At 38.5% G+C, this 15,501-nt stretch overlaps 1 protein-coding gene across 4 annotated transcripts in view; it reads right to left on the bottom strand.

Moving 5' to 3' along the window:
* Window positions 1–10,576: 10,576 nt before the first annotated feature.
* The window catches only part of LOC100498371 (protein LBH-like), a 40,239-nt gene continuing 35,314 nt past the window's right edge, over window positions 10,577–15,501 (bottom strand). For all 4 annotated transcript variants that reach the window (XM_002937992.4, XM_031891399.1, XM_002937991.5 and 1 more), the window contains one exon: window positions 10,577–12,902. In XM_002937992.4, the coding sequence (XP_002938038.1) occupies window positions 12,835–12,902 (68 nt within the window). In that variant the 3' untranslated portion in view covers window positions 10,577–12,834. The remainder of the gene's footprint in view (window positions 12,903–15,501) is intronic.

The raw sequence follows: 15,501 nt of genomic DNA, 5'->3' as shown, positions 1-15,501 counted from the left end.
TTATTTTGTATGTTAGTTATACATGAATCAACAATACATGTGTATGGGTAGTGTAGGGCACCCCTCCTGCAGTGGTACCAGGGAGCAATGTGGACACTCGGCACAGTTCTTTATGGCTGTTGCCATGTTTTTCTTTCCTAATATGGGTATTCGGATCAGGGGTGGGCTGTGATGTCACTTGGAATGGGTATATCATGCATGGGGTGGGAAAATTGGTGGGCTGGGAGGAAAATGTGGATGGGGCAGTGAAATGGGAGGACTGGATCAGCAGAGAAGGTCAGGAAAGGGAGGGATTTATAAGGCAATACAAATGTGTAATACTGGTGGGGCCTGAGCTGGTGATTTACAGGGGTCAAATACTGGCAAGGTGGCAACCCTAGTTCTAACGCAGTGTTATACTGAAAATAAATAAAAAAATGAAAAAATAGAGGGTAAATCTAGCCTGGCATGTAACCAGTACAGACTGCTTTATCCTAGAAGAGAATAGCTGTTAATACTTGCAGCTGTTTGCTGTAACATATTAATGTTTGCTTAAAAGACGGATCCAGGATGTTGTTGATCCTCTGAATTTTGTCAAAATAATTTTATATAAGGACAACAGGGATGGCAGGTTTGTTGGGCTAGATATAACACCTCCAGCATTACATTTTCTTATGAAGCCTATGTTCTGTAGTTGATATCAGTTACAAAATGCGCAATGTCTCAAAGACATTTTAAGGATAAAATCTGTACCAGCAGATTTTCATTATGGTTAATGTCAGTTGGCACAGGTATTTGATATTATTTTTCAGCCTTATATTATATTATTTTACATGCAAACAAAGGAAGGACATAGAAACTCCATGCAGATAGTGTCCTAGTCAGAACTAAACCCAGTACTCCCTTACCTTAATGTGGCTCTGCTGATATATTGTACTATATATTTCCATGTACACATTCAATTTATTATTTATTAAGCAGCAATGCGAAGGCACACATTAGGGACCTTTGTCTCCTGTGGCAAAATTGCAAAAAATGATTGCGGGTCACCTTCTATTACAGTTATTGAAAATAACAATCAATAAGGCACATGTGCCAGTTTTGCCTGAAAAAAACATGCTCATTTCTGGGCAACATTGAGTCCTGTGACATTGAGGGCAAATACCTTTGTCTTGAATGGAAAATGATCTGCAACAGTCCTCTACATGCGCAGCATTAACCTTAGAAAGTGCAGGGTATATCTATCAATGGAGTGAGCATATCCTAACAAGATTTCCCATTCTGCCAGTGTCTTTAAAGCTAGCTATAGCTGGGCTGATAGCAGCTGCTTCAGCAGGTCCCCCCAAGCAGATCCAGAGGCTTACTGGATGGTAGATAATTTGTTGGTTGGACAGTACAGCCTAAAGGTGGCCATACAAGGGTCCTTTAGAATGATTTTGCTTATCTGCCCATGTATGGGTCCCTTCCTCTGATTGATATCTGTCTGAAAATTGTCCAGGTGTCGATCAGGCAGGTTTGATTTTCGGAAAATACTGAATTATGTCTGTGTGTCTACAGGCACTTTAAATTCTGTTTTTACTAATATTAGTAAATAACATAGTAGAAAAATCCACTCCTGAAGTCCAAATAGATAAATGAAATTTATCTATTCCCTTTTTATCTCTTATATCAGTTATTGGCTACTTTGTCTGTATGTTCACCTATTTATTGTACAGCGCTGTGGAATATGTTGGCACTTTATAAATCTGTGATAATAATCATGATAATTTATATCATCTGAGAGCTCTGTCCAAACATGAGAATTTAAAGATCTCCCTTAACTCAACTGAGTACTGAGCACCAATTGTTTGTGCAAATGTATGCTCTATTGAAAAGCTGACTAACTCAACAGATGATAATGCTTATCTAGTTTTTAATTTTTTTTTATATCCCTGCTGTCATATCCTTGGTCGGTTTCCATAACAACACTTTCTTGTTTATGATACAAGGACAATGTATCCTCACATAGCCCATTTATCTGTCACTGATGTCACTTAGGCAAAGAATGGGAATTTCCGATGCCTCGGGTAACAGTTGTGCTTCTTTGTTTTAGTAATATTAATTGCTAAATTCACTATGGGCCATGCAGCAATTTATTTCCAGTTACTGCCTGTTCCTACTATGAGTGGTATGTATTTTCTATAGTGTGAGTTAAAGGTAGTGTGAGTTAAAGGTAAACACATCCTGACATTACCCAGAATAATGCCCATTTACAAATCTAATATGAAAATACATTCTTTTTAAAGTAGTGAAAGACTTTGCTCTGGAGCCCCTGTTGTGCTCTGATCAGTGCTGTCACAATTACAGACTGGGTTAATAAAACTCATAATATACCAGTGTTGACTACTGAACCTTATTCTTTTTAGCTCCTTTAAAAAAGATATGGAAGTCAACATGGAAAAAAAACAATGTTCAAATGATAAAAAGTTAGGTAAAGTAATAAATGCTGAATATGGCATGTTACACGGGGGTTTGGATAAACAAATGGTAGGTAATTCTGGAAAGGAGAAATACAATGTATTTACATATGAAAAAATACTGATATAAATACTTGAAGAATCCTTGGGAACAGACTAAACAGACTTTAGGCTAAACATCTGCAATGTCTGCAATATGGGGTTCTCTGCTGGACAAATCTACACTGGCGTAGCTATAGAGGAAGCAGATTATCTTGGGGGGGCAGGACTGTATGGTTTGCTGTATAGAAATCCATGATCCCCAGCTGCCCTCCTATCAAAGATCAAGTCGGCGTGGGGAGGTGGGGCATGAGTGAGCAGGCAGCAGGGGCCTGGGTAGGGGTTGTTGTATGTGCTGGAGCCCTCTGAAGATTCTTTTTTGTGGTGTGTCATGTAGGTATCAACAAAATGCAAATGGCCCTCAAAAAAGGGAGCAAGTCCTTTAAAAACCTTTATTGCGGAGGCACCTCCTCAATAAAGGTTTTTAAAGGGCTTGCTCTCTTTTTTGCAGCTCTGAGTGCCATTTGCATTTTGTTGCTACTTTGGTTTTGGGAGGGTGCCGATCCCTCCAGCAGTGTGCACTGGGCGTTTAATTATCTTGGAGAGCCAAAGGGTGTGCGGTATAGATCTCTGTTTTGCACACGTGTCATGTAGGTATGCCACTGCAAGTCTACATATTGTATTACAATGGTTAAATGGAAAAAAGTGTAGATCAGTTCAAGGACTGCTTTTCCTTTATTTTTCCTTATTAATAGTGGTAATAGGGGTTCTTTAATGGGGAACTAAAGCCTAATTAAAGAAGTAGGCTAGAAATGTTGTACATTCTGTTTTGGGCTCCTGTACCAGCCCAAGACAACCACAGCCCTTTAGCAGGGAAGATCTGTGCCCCCAAAGATGCCCCAGTAGCTCCCCATCTTTTCTGCTGATTCCCTGCACATGCTCTGTGCTACTGTCACTTACTGAGCTTAGGGATTGACTCACAATATACTGTATATATAGAATATAAATGTCACAATATAATAAACCATTACACTTAGCAAACATATTTATAAAGAAAAGTGTAATATGTAATATTCTTGTAAAATTTCTTAATTAGTATCAATTTTACCACTCATTCTTCATTTTGCTTTACCCCATACCTTTTATACACACACATACACAGTCTGGTAAGAATTACACAGAGGACTGGGAGAGGTATTGCCATAGCATCTGAGTAACGCAAGGAGACAGCAATTGACTAAGGAACATCAAAACCAGAACAAATGTATGAAGGATACAACATGGAACTTAACTTTCAAAGAGCATTATAAATTAGCAGCCATCTAAGAACATCAGAAAGAGCAGATGCCAGGAAGGCAGCTTAACCTGCTGGTATTTACTCATAGGCATTTGTCTGCTCCTACTGGCTTTTCCCTAGGTGGTTGTTGATTTTGAATGCTCTTTTAAAAGTTACATTTTACTATAACCCTGTCATATTCCTCTATGAATTGCTGTCTTTTTAAGTAACTGCAATTTTCCTGTGTCAACATGTAGGGCAAGCACCAGAGAGACCAGTAACATCCATTCCCACTGAGATCAGGGACAGAGAGTGATTGGATATATGCTGAAAAATGCTGAAAATGTGTGAATTAAATTATTTGTTCCACAATATGTTTTTTTAAATTCCCTTTCAACCCTTTTAGGCAATGAATTCAGGATTGGCTCTCCCTTTCCTCAGACTTCAGTTTGTCCTAAGGGGCAGATTTATTAAAATGTGAGATTAGCCCACTACAGAAAAAATCACCCAATTTAAAAATTTTCATTTTAAAAAATTCCATAGAAAAAGAGTGTGCTTAAATTTTACTGCAGTGAACCAATCTGACATTTTAACAAATCTGCCCCTAATGGGCATATTTATCACTTTTTGAGAAACTCTAAAAATTCAAAAATGGAAACTTGAATGGAAAATATAGCTTGATTATGCCCAGGACAACTCCCATTGACTACATAAACTTGTAAGCCTTAGATGCTGAAGTTTTACATTCAAAACATTTTTTTCTGCACTTTATATTCCATAATTTGAATAATGGGAGTTTTATCAGAATAAAATTTGACTTTGAGCATTGATAAATCACCCCCTTTAGTGTACAGAATCTATAGGTTTATGAGATTTTTTTTGTGGCTTTACACTCTGTACCCTCACTTATACTGTAAATTTAGCAACCAACCAGGCAAGAAGCTCTCAAAATGTCTTACAAATTGTCACTTGGGAAAGGATTCTGAGCAATGACCAATAAAATCCCTAAATAATCTGAGCAATGTCTGAAAATAGAAAGGATGTACTCTGCTGACAAAGGCTTTATAGTATGAGGAGATATGGATTGTAAGACACTGGAAATACCCACTTAAGATACAAAGAATAGTCAGACAAGACTACTGGTTCTTTTTTCCATCTTAGTTCTGTTTTCATGTATTTCAGCATATAGAGTTCCTTTGGTATGCCGAGTGCTGAAGCTTTCTGCAAATCTGTTGACTCATTCTTTATGTATGACACAGAACAGACAAAAACTGTTCTGATAGTTGTAGGAAAATAAAGTCTAAGTGAACGAAATATCTGTGATTACCTATTATTATTTATACAGACTGCTCTGGAACTAATGACAATGGTACCATCAGCTATAAAAACTAAAATCTGTATATATGGGGGACTGGAAGTCATATTATAAATCAGCTAACCTCATATAATTTGCATTTTAATCTTGCAATACAGCCTCTTCTGACTTTTCTAACTGAAACTGCTCATTAAACCAATTCAGTAGCACTCCATGCTGATGGGGAAGTAGAGAAAGCTAAGAGCTAATCTAGAGATATGTAAAAACACTTTGATTAGCATTCTCTTGCCCTGCCATCTTTAGGAGGCACAGTAAAACATTCCTGCAGCTACCAAAGCCTGATATTTCTTTAATAAGAATCTGGCTTAAATAGCTGCAGATGGAAGCTGTTGTAATTTTGACACTATAGTCTGCAGTATCATTGAGATTATGGTCTCTAGTTTTATTAGGTAAAGATCAGCTGAACGCCCGTGACTAGAATAAATATTTCTATCCTGTTGAGGACTGCAAGGGAACTTGTATCACAGCTCTCAGCAGAGAATATGGCAAATCAAAGTTTTTAATCACTTTCACGTTACTTAAATCTACATGGCTTTGATTTAGTAAATATGGAAAAAATGGTTGGTGATGGACAAGTAAAGTTTTTCTTACTTTGTTCTATGGCATTTTACCAGCTGTGAGATGTGGTTATGGGAACTGTTATACTGGGTTAGTGGATAATGGAATCTCTTACATGTACACATCAATATCTGTAAATATTACAAACCATTATTTCATATACTGTAGTAGTAAGTAGTATTATCTTATTTAAGGGATTCATTATTTTATAAAATTACACTGTTTACATAGCAAATAATTCACTCTACCATAATATTGGTGTGTAGGCAGCCATCTTAGTGCATTGTGCCTGAGTCTGAGCTTTCGGAAGGAGTCAGCGCTACACATCAGACACTGCTTTCAGGTAACCTATTGTTTCTCCTACTCCCCTGTAACTGGAGGAGTTGCAAGCTGGACTTGGATTTCTTACTATTGAGAGGTATTCTGATATCTACTGGGAGCTGCTATCTTGCTGCCTTCCCATTGTTCTGTTGAGCGGCTGCTGGGAGGGGGGGGGTGATACCACTCCAAATTGCAGCACAGCAGTAAAGTGTGACTGAAGTTTATCAGAGCACAGGTCACATGGTTGCGGCACCCTGGGAAATGAAAAATATGGCTAGCCCCATGTGAAATGTCAAAATTACATACAAAATAATCTGTTTGTACTTTAAAAATGGATTTCAATGCAGGATTCTGCAGGAGAAGCTCTATTAACTGATGCATTTTGAAAAACCACGATTTCCCATGACAGTATTCCTTAAAGGGAAATCTGCCAGTGATTTGTTCAGGTTATGTGCTGAAAGATTCCCTTGAGAAGTCATTACAGTGACATTTGTATGTACTAAAGCAAAGGGAATGATCTCCTGCTAGATGCTGCCCTTAAAACACAAGGCAAAAGGTCTTTATTTTTTGTCTGTTTGCCTTGTGGATAATGCCTTTTTTATTTTGCCTCCAGTGCTCATCATAGCAACCAGATAGTCTTTTTCGATGACCTATCTTCTGTATTATGTCTTAATGTAATTAAACACTCATTTACAAAGTAGTTGTGGGCCCTACATTCAGTTGTGCAAAAAATCCCTTTCATTAAAGGTACATGTGCTCCTTGCACTTCTGTGTAGTTGTGCTCAGCGCCACGTTAAGAAATCCGGCCCTGGCCTCCTGAGTGAAATAAAGCATTACTGCACCTACTGACGCAGGGGTACCCTGGAGTACCACCATCTCCTGCACCATAAGTATAGGGTGCACACATCATACTCACACTGATGCTGGACTACAGGAATTTGCAGAAGTGCAATTGTGTCAACTGCAACTCCCCCTAGCGACCACAATGATGGAATTCTGGGGAAAGAATGTTGCATTGTGTTTACTTTGCATCTGCAGTAAGTATTTGACCCCTATAGTGACCAGTGAGATATTAACTTTCAATGTAACCAGTAATAGCTCCCTGCTGACTGGTTGCAATGGATCATTAGATCCCATACAAATGTTGCAATTTTTACTGAATATCCAACTTTTTTTTTTCTTCTGTAAACCAGGGGATCTGTATACACATCAATATTCCTTTGAGACTCAAATGCCCTTTTTCTATCATTGCCTGGAAATGAACCTATCAATTATTATGTGCATGTTGCCTCTCTTCCTAACAGCTATGCTAGAGAAACTTTACTGGTCACTCCATTTGCTCTATACTTATTCTCTCTGTTTGTAGCTCATAATTATGTTTGGTTGAAAACCCCAACATACTGTTCTTCCACTTTGGCTTCTTCCGCTTCTTCTTCTTCTTCTTAGTGCCCCCCATTTTCTAAACGCTACTCCTCCTACAGTTTTAGGGGTACAACACCCAAACTCCCCACACATCTTCGCCCTATAGCGGAACAGGTTGCTTGTGCTTTTCTAAGCGATCCGGCCCCCCGTCTTTTTGTGGCGCCGCTCCGAACCCCCCAATTTTTCCATTGACTTTGACAGGGAAGTTTTTCAAACTGCTACCACACTTACAGCTTTGAAGCTACACCCCCCAAACTTGAATAACATAATCATGGGGTCACCCCGAATGAAGCAGCAACATTAGTTGGATGACCCCAAAGTGGGAGGGGCCAACAACAGCCAATCAAATTTTAATCATTGACTTTAATGGGGAAATTGAAACTGCTGCCAATCTTACAGCTTTGAGGCTACACTCCCCAAACTTGAATCACATAGTCATGGGGTCAGCCTGAATGAAAATAGGATGATTATTGGATGCCCATCAGATTTTACCTATTGATTTGGCGGAAATTCAACCTGCTGCCATTCTCACAGTAATAACACTGGGGTCCCCAAACTTTTTACACTTGGTCACTAGGGGACTGCAGTTTAAGTTTTGAAAAGTGGGCGGAGCCACCAACAGCCAATCAAATTTCACCTATTGATTTTTATTGGTTTGATGCCAGATTTTCACTGGGTGACTACGCATTCAGGTTTTTTTTTTGTTGTTTTTTTAAAACGCAAAGTGGGAGGGGCCAACAGCAGCCAATCATATTGTACCCATTGACTTTTATGGGAAAATTGAAACTGCTGCCAAACTTACAGCTTTGAGGCTACACTCCCCAAACTTGAATCACATAGTCATGGGCTCAGCCTGAATGAAAATATGATTGTTGGATGCCCAAAAGTGGGCGGAGATGTGAACAGCCAATCAGATTTTACCTATTGACTTAGCAGAAATCCAACCTGCTGCCAGTCTCACAGTAATAACACCAGGGTCCCCAAACTTTTCACAGTTGGTCACTAGGGGACTGCAATTTTAGTTTTGAAGTGGGCGGAGCCACCAACAACCAATCAGATTTCACCTATTGATTTTTATTGGTTTGTTGCCAGGCTTCCCAAACTTTGCATAGTCAGACACTGGGTGACTACGCATTTAAGGTTTTTTGTATTTTTGTAAGTGGGTGGAGCCACCAACAGCCAATCAGATTTTACCTATTGAATCTTAATGGGGAAATTCAACCTGCTGCCAGTCTCACAGTATTAACACCAGGGTCCCCAAACTTTTTACAGTTGGTCACTAGAGGACTACAATTTTAGTTTTGAAAAAGTGGGCGGGGCCACCAACAGCCAATCAGACTTCACCTATTGAATTTTATTGGTTTGATGCCAGAGTTCGCAAACTTTGCATGGTCAGTCACTGCGTGACTTTGTACTCAAGGTTAGAAAAAGTGGGCGGGGCCGCAAAAAGCCAATCACATTTCTTTCATTGTTTTCAGTGGGAAAATTTTAACTGCTGCCATTCTCACATGTTTAATTTCAGGGTCCCCAAACTTTGCACAGTTTGTCACTAGGTGACTATGTTCCAAGTTTAGAAAAGTGGGTGGGGCCAACAACAACCAATTAGATATCACCTATAGACTTCATATGTTTAAATTTAAACTGCGGCCATTCTTTAAATATTAATACTAAGGTCTCCAAACTTTGCAGAGCTAGTCACCTGGTAACTGCAGTTCAGAGTTAGAAAAAGTGGGTGGAGCCAAAAACAGCCAATCAGATTTTACCTATTGATTTTCAATGGGAAATTCAACCTGCTGCCATTCTCACAGTATTAACACCAGGGTCACTAGGGAACTGCATTTTTAGGTTTTAAAAAGTGGGTGGAGCCACCAACAGCCAATCAGACTTCACCTATTGAATTTTTTTTGGTTTATATTTAAAATGTTGCTTTGCTCACACTATTTATGTCAGGGTTCCCAAACAAGTGGGAGGAACCACCAACAGCCAATCCATTTCCACCCATTAGATTTCATTGGTTTATATATAAACTGATGCCATTATTTAAATATTAATTCCAGGGTTGTTAAAGTTTCCAGAGTTAGTCACTGGGTATTTGCCGTTCAAAGTTAGAAAAAAGTAGGCGGAGCCACCAACAGCCAATAACATTTCACCTATTTACTTTCAATGGTGAAGTGTAAAATGCTGTCAGCCTCACAATGCCTGAGTCCCCAAAATTTGCAAAAGTTGGTCACTGGGGGACTACAGTTCAAAAATAGGAAAAGTAGGTTGGGCCACTAACAGCCAATCAGATTTCATCCATTGAATTCTATTGGTTTAAATTTAAAATGCTGTCATTCTCAAACTATTTATGCCAGGGTGCCCACTGTTTGTCACTGGGTGACTTCGACTCAAGGTTAGAAAAAGTGGGCGAAACCACCAATCACAATTCACCTATTGACTTTTATTGGTTTAAATTTTAATTGCTGCCGTTCTTTAACTATTAATCCTAGGGTCCCTAAACTTCGCAGAGTTAGTCACTAGGTAACTGCAGTTCCAGGTTAGAAAAAGGGGGTGGAGCCACCAACCGCCAATCAGATGTCGTTGACTTTCAGTGGGGAAATTTAAGTTGCTGCCATTCAGACACTATTAAAACCAGGGTCCCCAAACTTTGCACAGTGGTTTTTACTGTATAACTGTGGTCCAAGGTTAGAGAAAGTGGGCAGAGCCCATTCAGTGACTTCATGTTTTACAACCCAACATGAAGTTTGTTCTCAAACTTCCCTTTCTAGTTTACCTAATGTTGCCATTATAAACTGTGCCCTGCCTGACTGTCCGCCTGGCAACTTTGGTCCCTGCATCCCACCTTTGTCCCTGAGCCGCTCCTTTGCAGCAAATGCTGTTTATCATTTTAAAGGGTTACAACTATCCCAAAACCTTGTGTATAATTTGTGGTTCCTGGGCCATTCCTGGCATACCCAAAGTGCCAGTGACAAACCGTAGCTAAGCAACAGCTGTAGAGCCACATGCTATACTTCTCTGACCTAATTTAACTAAACATGTTACTACTGTAATACAGAAAGAGGCAGCTTGCAACACTTCATTGTCCAGACTTCTGCACTCCCCCAAACCTGAGGAGATACACTGTTAGAGAATAAAAATACAAAGTCCAAATTGTACGTCACTGTGTGTATTTTTATCCAACAGCAATTTTTTTTTTATTTAAAATGAAAACATAGATATGCAGTAAAAGTAAAGTTCCATGTGCCTACACAAAAACATTTTCTGACATATATTTCTGTAAATAAAACAAAGCTTTATTCTGTTCTTGGAGTGAATCATTGCTGTATGTGCTGTTGTATTTCTTATATTTCAGGTACAATGCAAAATACTGCTTCTCTATAGCACAATCTTTTTTTAACTTGCAAACCTAATTTAAGTCATTTCATCTCCTCCCACACATCCTGGAAATGCCTCTGTGTTTAGATATTTATGATCCAACCCAGTGCAGCTGGCAACAGATCTGTTAGGCCTTTTGCCCTTATGCTTCGGGACCTAAATTAGGAATAAGGAACCCATGTAGTTATCACCATTTTTAGCCAATATGGATACACTGTAGAGCTCTTCCAGCTGATTAAATGAGGGGTCTGTTATTACTGGGAGATGCTTTGTTCAGTAGTAATACTATTTCAAACATCGATGAAACATCTTCAGTATTTGGCTTGTTCTGTTGCCTTAAGCTGGCCAAACATGTCCAGAATAGGTTAGGAAATTTGGGCTTTTAGACCATATCATACATGATGCCTTGAAGTTTTGACAGTGCTATCAGAACACATTCAATTTGTCCAAACTGAAAATATAATCAGCTGATCCCCTTTGTCAGCAGGTAATGATGCACTGAAGATCAGAGAAGAGCTTCATCACCTCCTGTCAGATCCACTCACCTAGCCTATTGGCCTAAGTGACCAAAACAATGCTACATGGCCATTGAATAATATCTTTCCCTCTGGGCCACAGTGAATTGGTGGGCTAACCTAAGTCAGCTAGGATATGGCTACCTTCACCATGGAAAAAAGGCAACTGGCCAGAGAAATACAGAGTAATACAACTATAAAACACTCAATCCTTTTCCCCAACAACTTTAATTTGCCATAAGTGAAAACAAAGCATCTAACAGAAACAACATACCGCTTGCTTCAAATAAATTCTACAATGTGTCTGTTTTTCGAAGTGTTTTGAAACAATATATACATATTTTGAATGGCTTTTTTCGGTTCATTTTTTAAATGGTATTCGTGTATATTGTTTGTAACAAAAAAACACAATGGAGCTGAAATTTATCAGTATAAAATATCTGCACACAAAGGGTTACATGTATGAAGAAAAGGGATGTGGAGTAATTTTGGTGGAGTGATTACTCTATATTTAAAAAAAGAGACCCAGTTAACTGATTACTGTGAAAGTGTTTTCTTTTATCTGTGTTGGCCAGTCCCTTTGAACCATATTTACTCCAGCTCCCCATTTTACTCAATTCACCCAAAAGTTGGGCAGACACATATTACATGATATTACATCACAGTGCTAGTCTTACTAACTAGTAGAAAATAAAGGAAGTCACATGGCATTTCCTAGGGCAGTGATAGGCAATATTTGGTGCAGAACTACCAGCATCCTTTGCTAAGCTCAGTTAATGGAGGCATACAGGGGAACTTCATTTCAGATAGAAATAGCCAAAAAGTTACCAAACACTGCAGAGAACATTTTTCGGTCTGCACGCTTCCTCCCTTTTTCTAGGTTAGCAATAAATAGCGTTTCTGTTCTGAAGCAGTTAAGAAGCAATGCACAATCTGAGCCAAGTATTAAAGCTCAAGAGAGAAGCTAAATAAGAAATAGGCAACAAATGTCAATACAGCTGATGAGCAACTAGAGCTCCACCCAGCACATCTAGCGCATGAATGCTGGGGGGTAGCAGTTACACTACAGCCAGAGTGACCCAGGATGCTTATCCTAACGGATTAATCACAAAGAATTCTGTTAGCTGGAATGCAATTTAAAGGGCAAGTCCCTTTTTTCTATATACACCTGGGCAAAATTCAAGTTTTGGAAGCTGTCACAAATGACATCAATTATTTGTGTTCGATTTAGACTAAAAGAATTGTGGTAGATGTAGCCACGAGCTAAAGCTTCCAAAAGATCCCCTTACTGATTAATATTTTACAAGCATTTGGTTCTCTAAAAATAGTTGGAATCTCCAGCTACATGCGGCAGATTTAAGCTTCAGTCCTGACAGGATGTGAATCTACAGTAAACTCTGCCAAACGACCCCTGCAAGATTCTTGGAAATCGAAAGGAACAGTTCAGTGCAGTCCCAACTGTTCTTTATATGTTCTAACTACTCAACAGATACTTGAAGATGTTTCACTGTAAGAGATCTAATTATTATCTCCGCTCGCTCGGCATCCTGCGTAGCTCCCCTCTTCATAGGCAGAACGTGCAGCACCTGCAAAGATTAAATAGAGAATTCATAAATATGGAGCATGAAAAGCAGTTTCATCTTCAAGTACCAATAACCATTTCCATTCCAGCATGTAATGAATTTAAATGACACTGCAGAACATGGTGTGTTTCCCTCATGCACTGAATGGGGAAACCTTGCTTTTATTCCAGTAATGAAAACACAGTTATTTTTGTTGTTGTTTCCATTTACTAATGACAGAACAGCTCCAATATGGTGCAAGGTGCAGAGCACAGTAAATTGGTGCAAGTGCCCAGTGGATGGGTAAAAAGGGACTCGTGACCGCTCTTGCACCAGTGAGATTAATATAGAGCCCTTGTTGTGTTGTGATATTTGTGCATATACTTACCTGTTATCGTTACTCTTTTTTTAATCATTAAATAGAATTTTAATAAGATTGGGTCAGGGAGGTGAAAAACTTCTACTGAAAGTACACATGCTGTTGGAGGGACATACTATTAGACTGCTTACTGGTGGTGGCAGGTAGGTGGTAAAGAGACAAACATACTGCTGGAGGTGGAAAGGCAGAAAGCATGCTGAAGCAACAGACATATTATATATATTGCTGGATATATATATATATATATATATATATATACTGTATACAGTATATATAGACATATTGCTGGAGGTGACAAACCACACTGTTCAATGGACATATTACTGAAAAGACATACTCCTGCAATAATGTTCAGTACATTGTAGAAAGCAGACAGAAACATCACTAAACTTATATGTAGACTTGCCAGGGACAGACATTCAGTAACAGTGATTTAGCTCAAAGAATATGCAATGTAATAACAGGTGCAAAGATTCACCCAGCTCTACTAAACCAGAGGAACTAATTATTGTTTTCAAGCAGTAAAATCTTCATGCTGATCGTTACTATGGGCTACTATACATTTTCACCTGTTTCCATATATTGCTTCCATTGTGCTGCCCAGATCATACTGCTAGAGAGTGAAGAGAAAGTAGATGTGCAGATGGTGAGGATAAGAGGCCAGAGGGAGAGAGGATAAATTAATGGCAGAGGGTACACAGTGCCTTAATACTTTGGCAAGACACCCTGGAAATATAGCCATGTTAATCTTTTTTCCCCCTCTGTGCAGCCAGTAACACCTATTTTGACTTAAAGGTAATTTATCAGAATGTAACAATTTGATTTCCTTGATTTAGAATTTGCTGTTTTATTAGCTAACCTTCATGTCTTCTCACTTTCCATTAATTGTTGACTATTTATCATATGCATATTTTTAAGATCACATATATTTTGTATCACTGCATTAGTTGGCTAATGTATGAATTTTTATTACAGGTATGGGATCCGCTATCTGGGATTACGTTATCCAGAAAGCTCCAAATTACAGGAAGGGCAATATTAAGCAAATACTGGTTTGTTAACATGATTTCTCTTTTTCTCTGCAATAATAAAACAGTATCTTGTCCTTAATGGTGACTAAGCTGCATGAATCCTTATCTGTGTCAAAACAATCCTATTTGGTTTATTTAAAACGTAAATGATTTTTAGTAGAAAACTATACCCCTGAACATGGTAGGTCTCTATAAAAATATGTAAAACCCATATATATATATAGATAGATAGATAGAAAGATATAGATAGATATATTTTAGTTTGGCAAGATTCTTTAATAGGTCACTTAACATAGTATAAACTATCAGTTGGTTAATATTCATTCTGGGGGTATAGTTTTCCTTTAAGGTATGGAGATCCAAATTACAGAATGAGCCCTTATTCAGAAAACACGAAGCCCCAAACATTAAGGAAAATGGATCCTATACCTCTATTTGTTTTAAAGTTCATGTACACGCTGAAGTGATATTCTGTTTATTCCAGTGGCCATGTATAGTGAGGTTCTAAATTATTGACATACATGTGCCAAGGAACGGAATACTAAATGGGACAGTTCTGAAACTGTTTGGTGATACAAGTGATATTCTGTTTATTCCAGTGGCCATGTACAGTAAGGTTCTAAATTATTGACATACATGTGCCAAGGAACGGAATACTAAATGGGACAGCTCTGAAACTGTTTGGTGATACAAGTGATATTCTGTTTATTCCAGTGGCCATGTATAGTGAGGTCCTAAATTATTGACATACATGTGCCAAGGAACGGAATACTAAATGGGACAGCTCTGAAACTGTTTGGTGATACAAGTGATATTCTGTTTATTCCAGTGGCCATGTACAGTAAGGTTCTAAATTATTGACATACATGTGCCAAGGAACGGAATACTAAATGGGACAGCTCTGAAACTGTTTGGTGATACAAGTGATATTCTGTTTATTCCAGTGGCCATGTATAGTGAGGTCCTAAATTATTGACATACATGTGCCAAGGAACGGAATACTAAATGGGACAGCTCTGAAACTGTTTGGTGATACAAGTGATATTCTGTTTATTCCAGTGGCCATGTACAGTAAGGTTCTAAATTATTGACATACATGTGCCAAGGAACGGAATACTAAATGGGACAGCTCTGAAACTGTTTGGTTATTCTTCATGAAATTAAATAGGTAATGTCTTATAAAAATGGTACAAACTACTGACAAGTGATTTAT

The sequence above is a fragment of the Xenopus tropicalis genome, chromosome 8 (assembly GCF_000004195.4).
Source record: "Xenopus tropicalis strain Nigerian chromosome 8, UCB_Xtro_10.0, whole genome shotgun sequence".
NCBI classification, from domain to species: Eukaryota; Metazoa; Chordata; class Amphibia; order Anura; family Pipidae; genus Xenopus; species Xenopus tropicalis.
The sequence above is the reverse complement of the archived record's forward strand: the minus strand, read 5'-3'. Positions and strand labels throughout refer to the sequence as shown.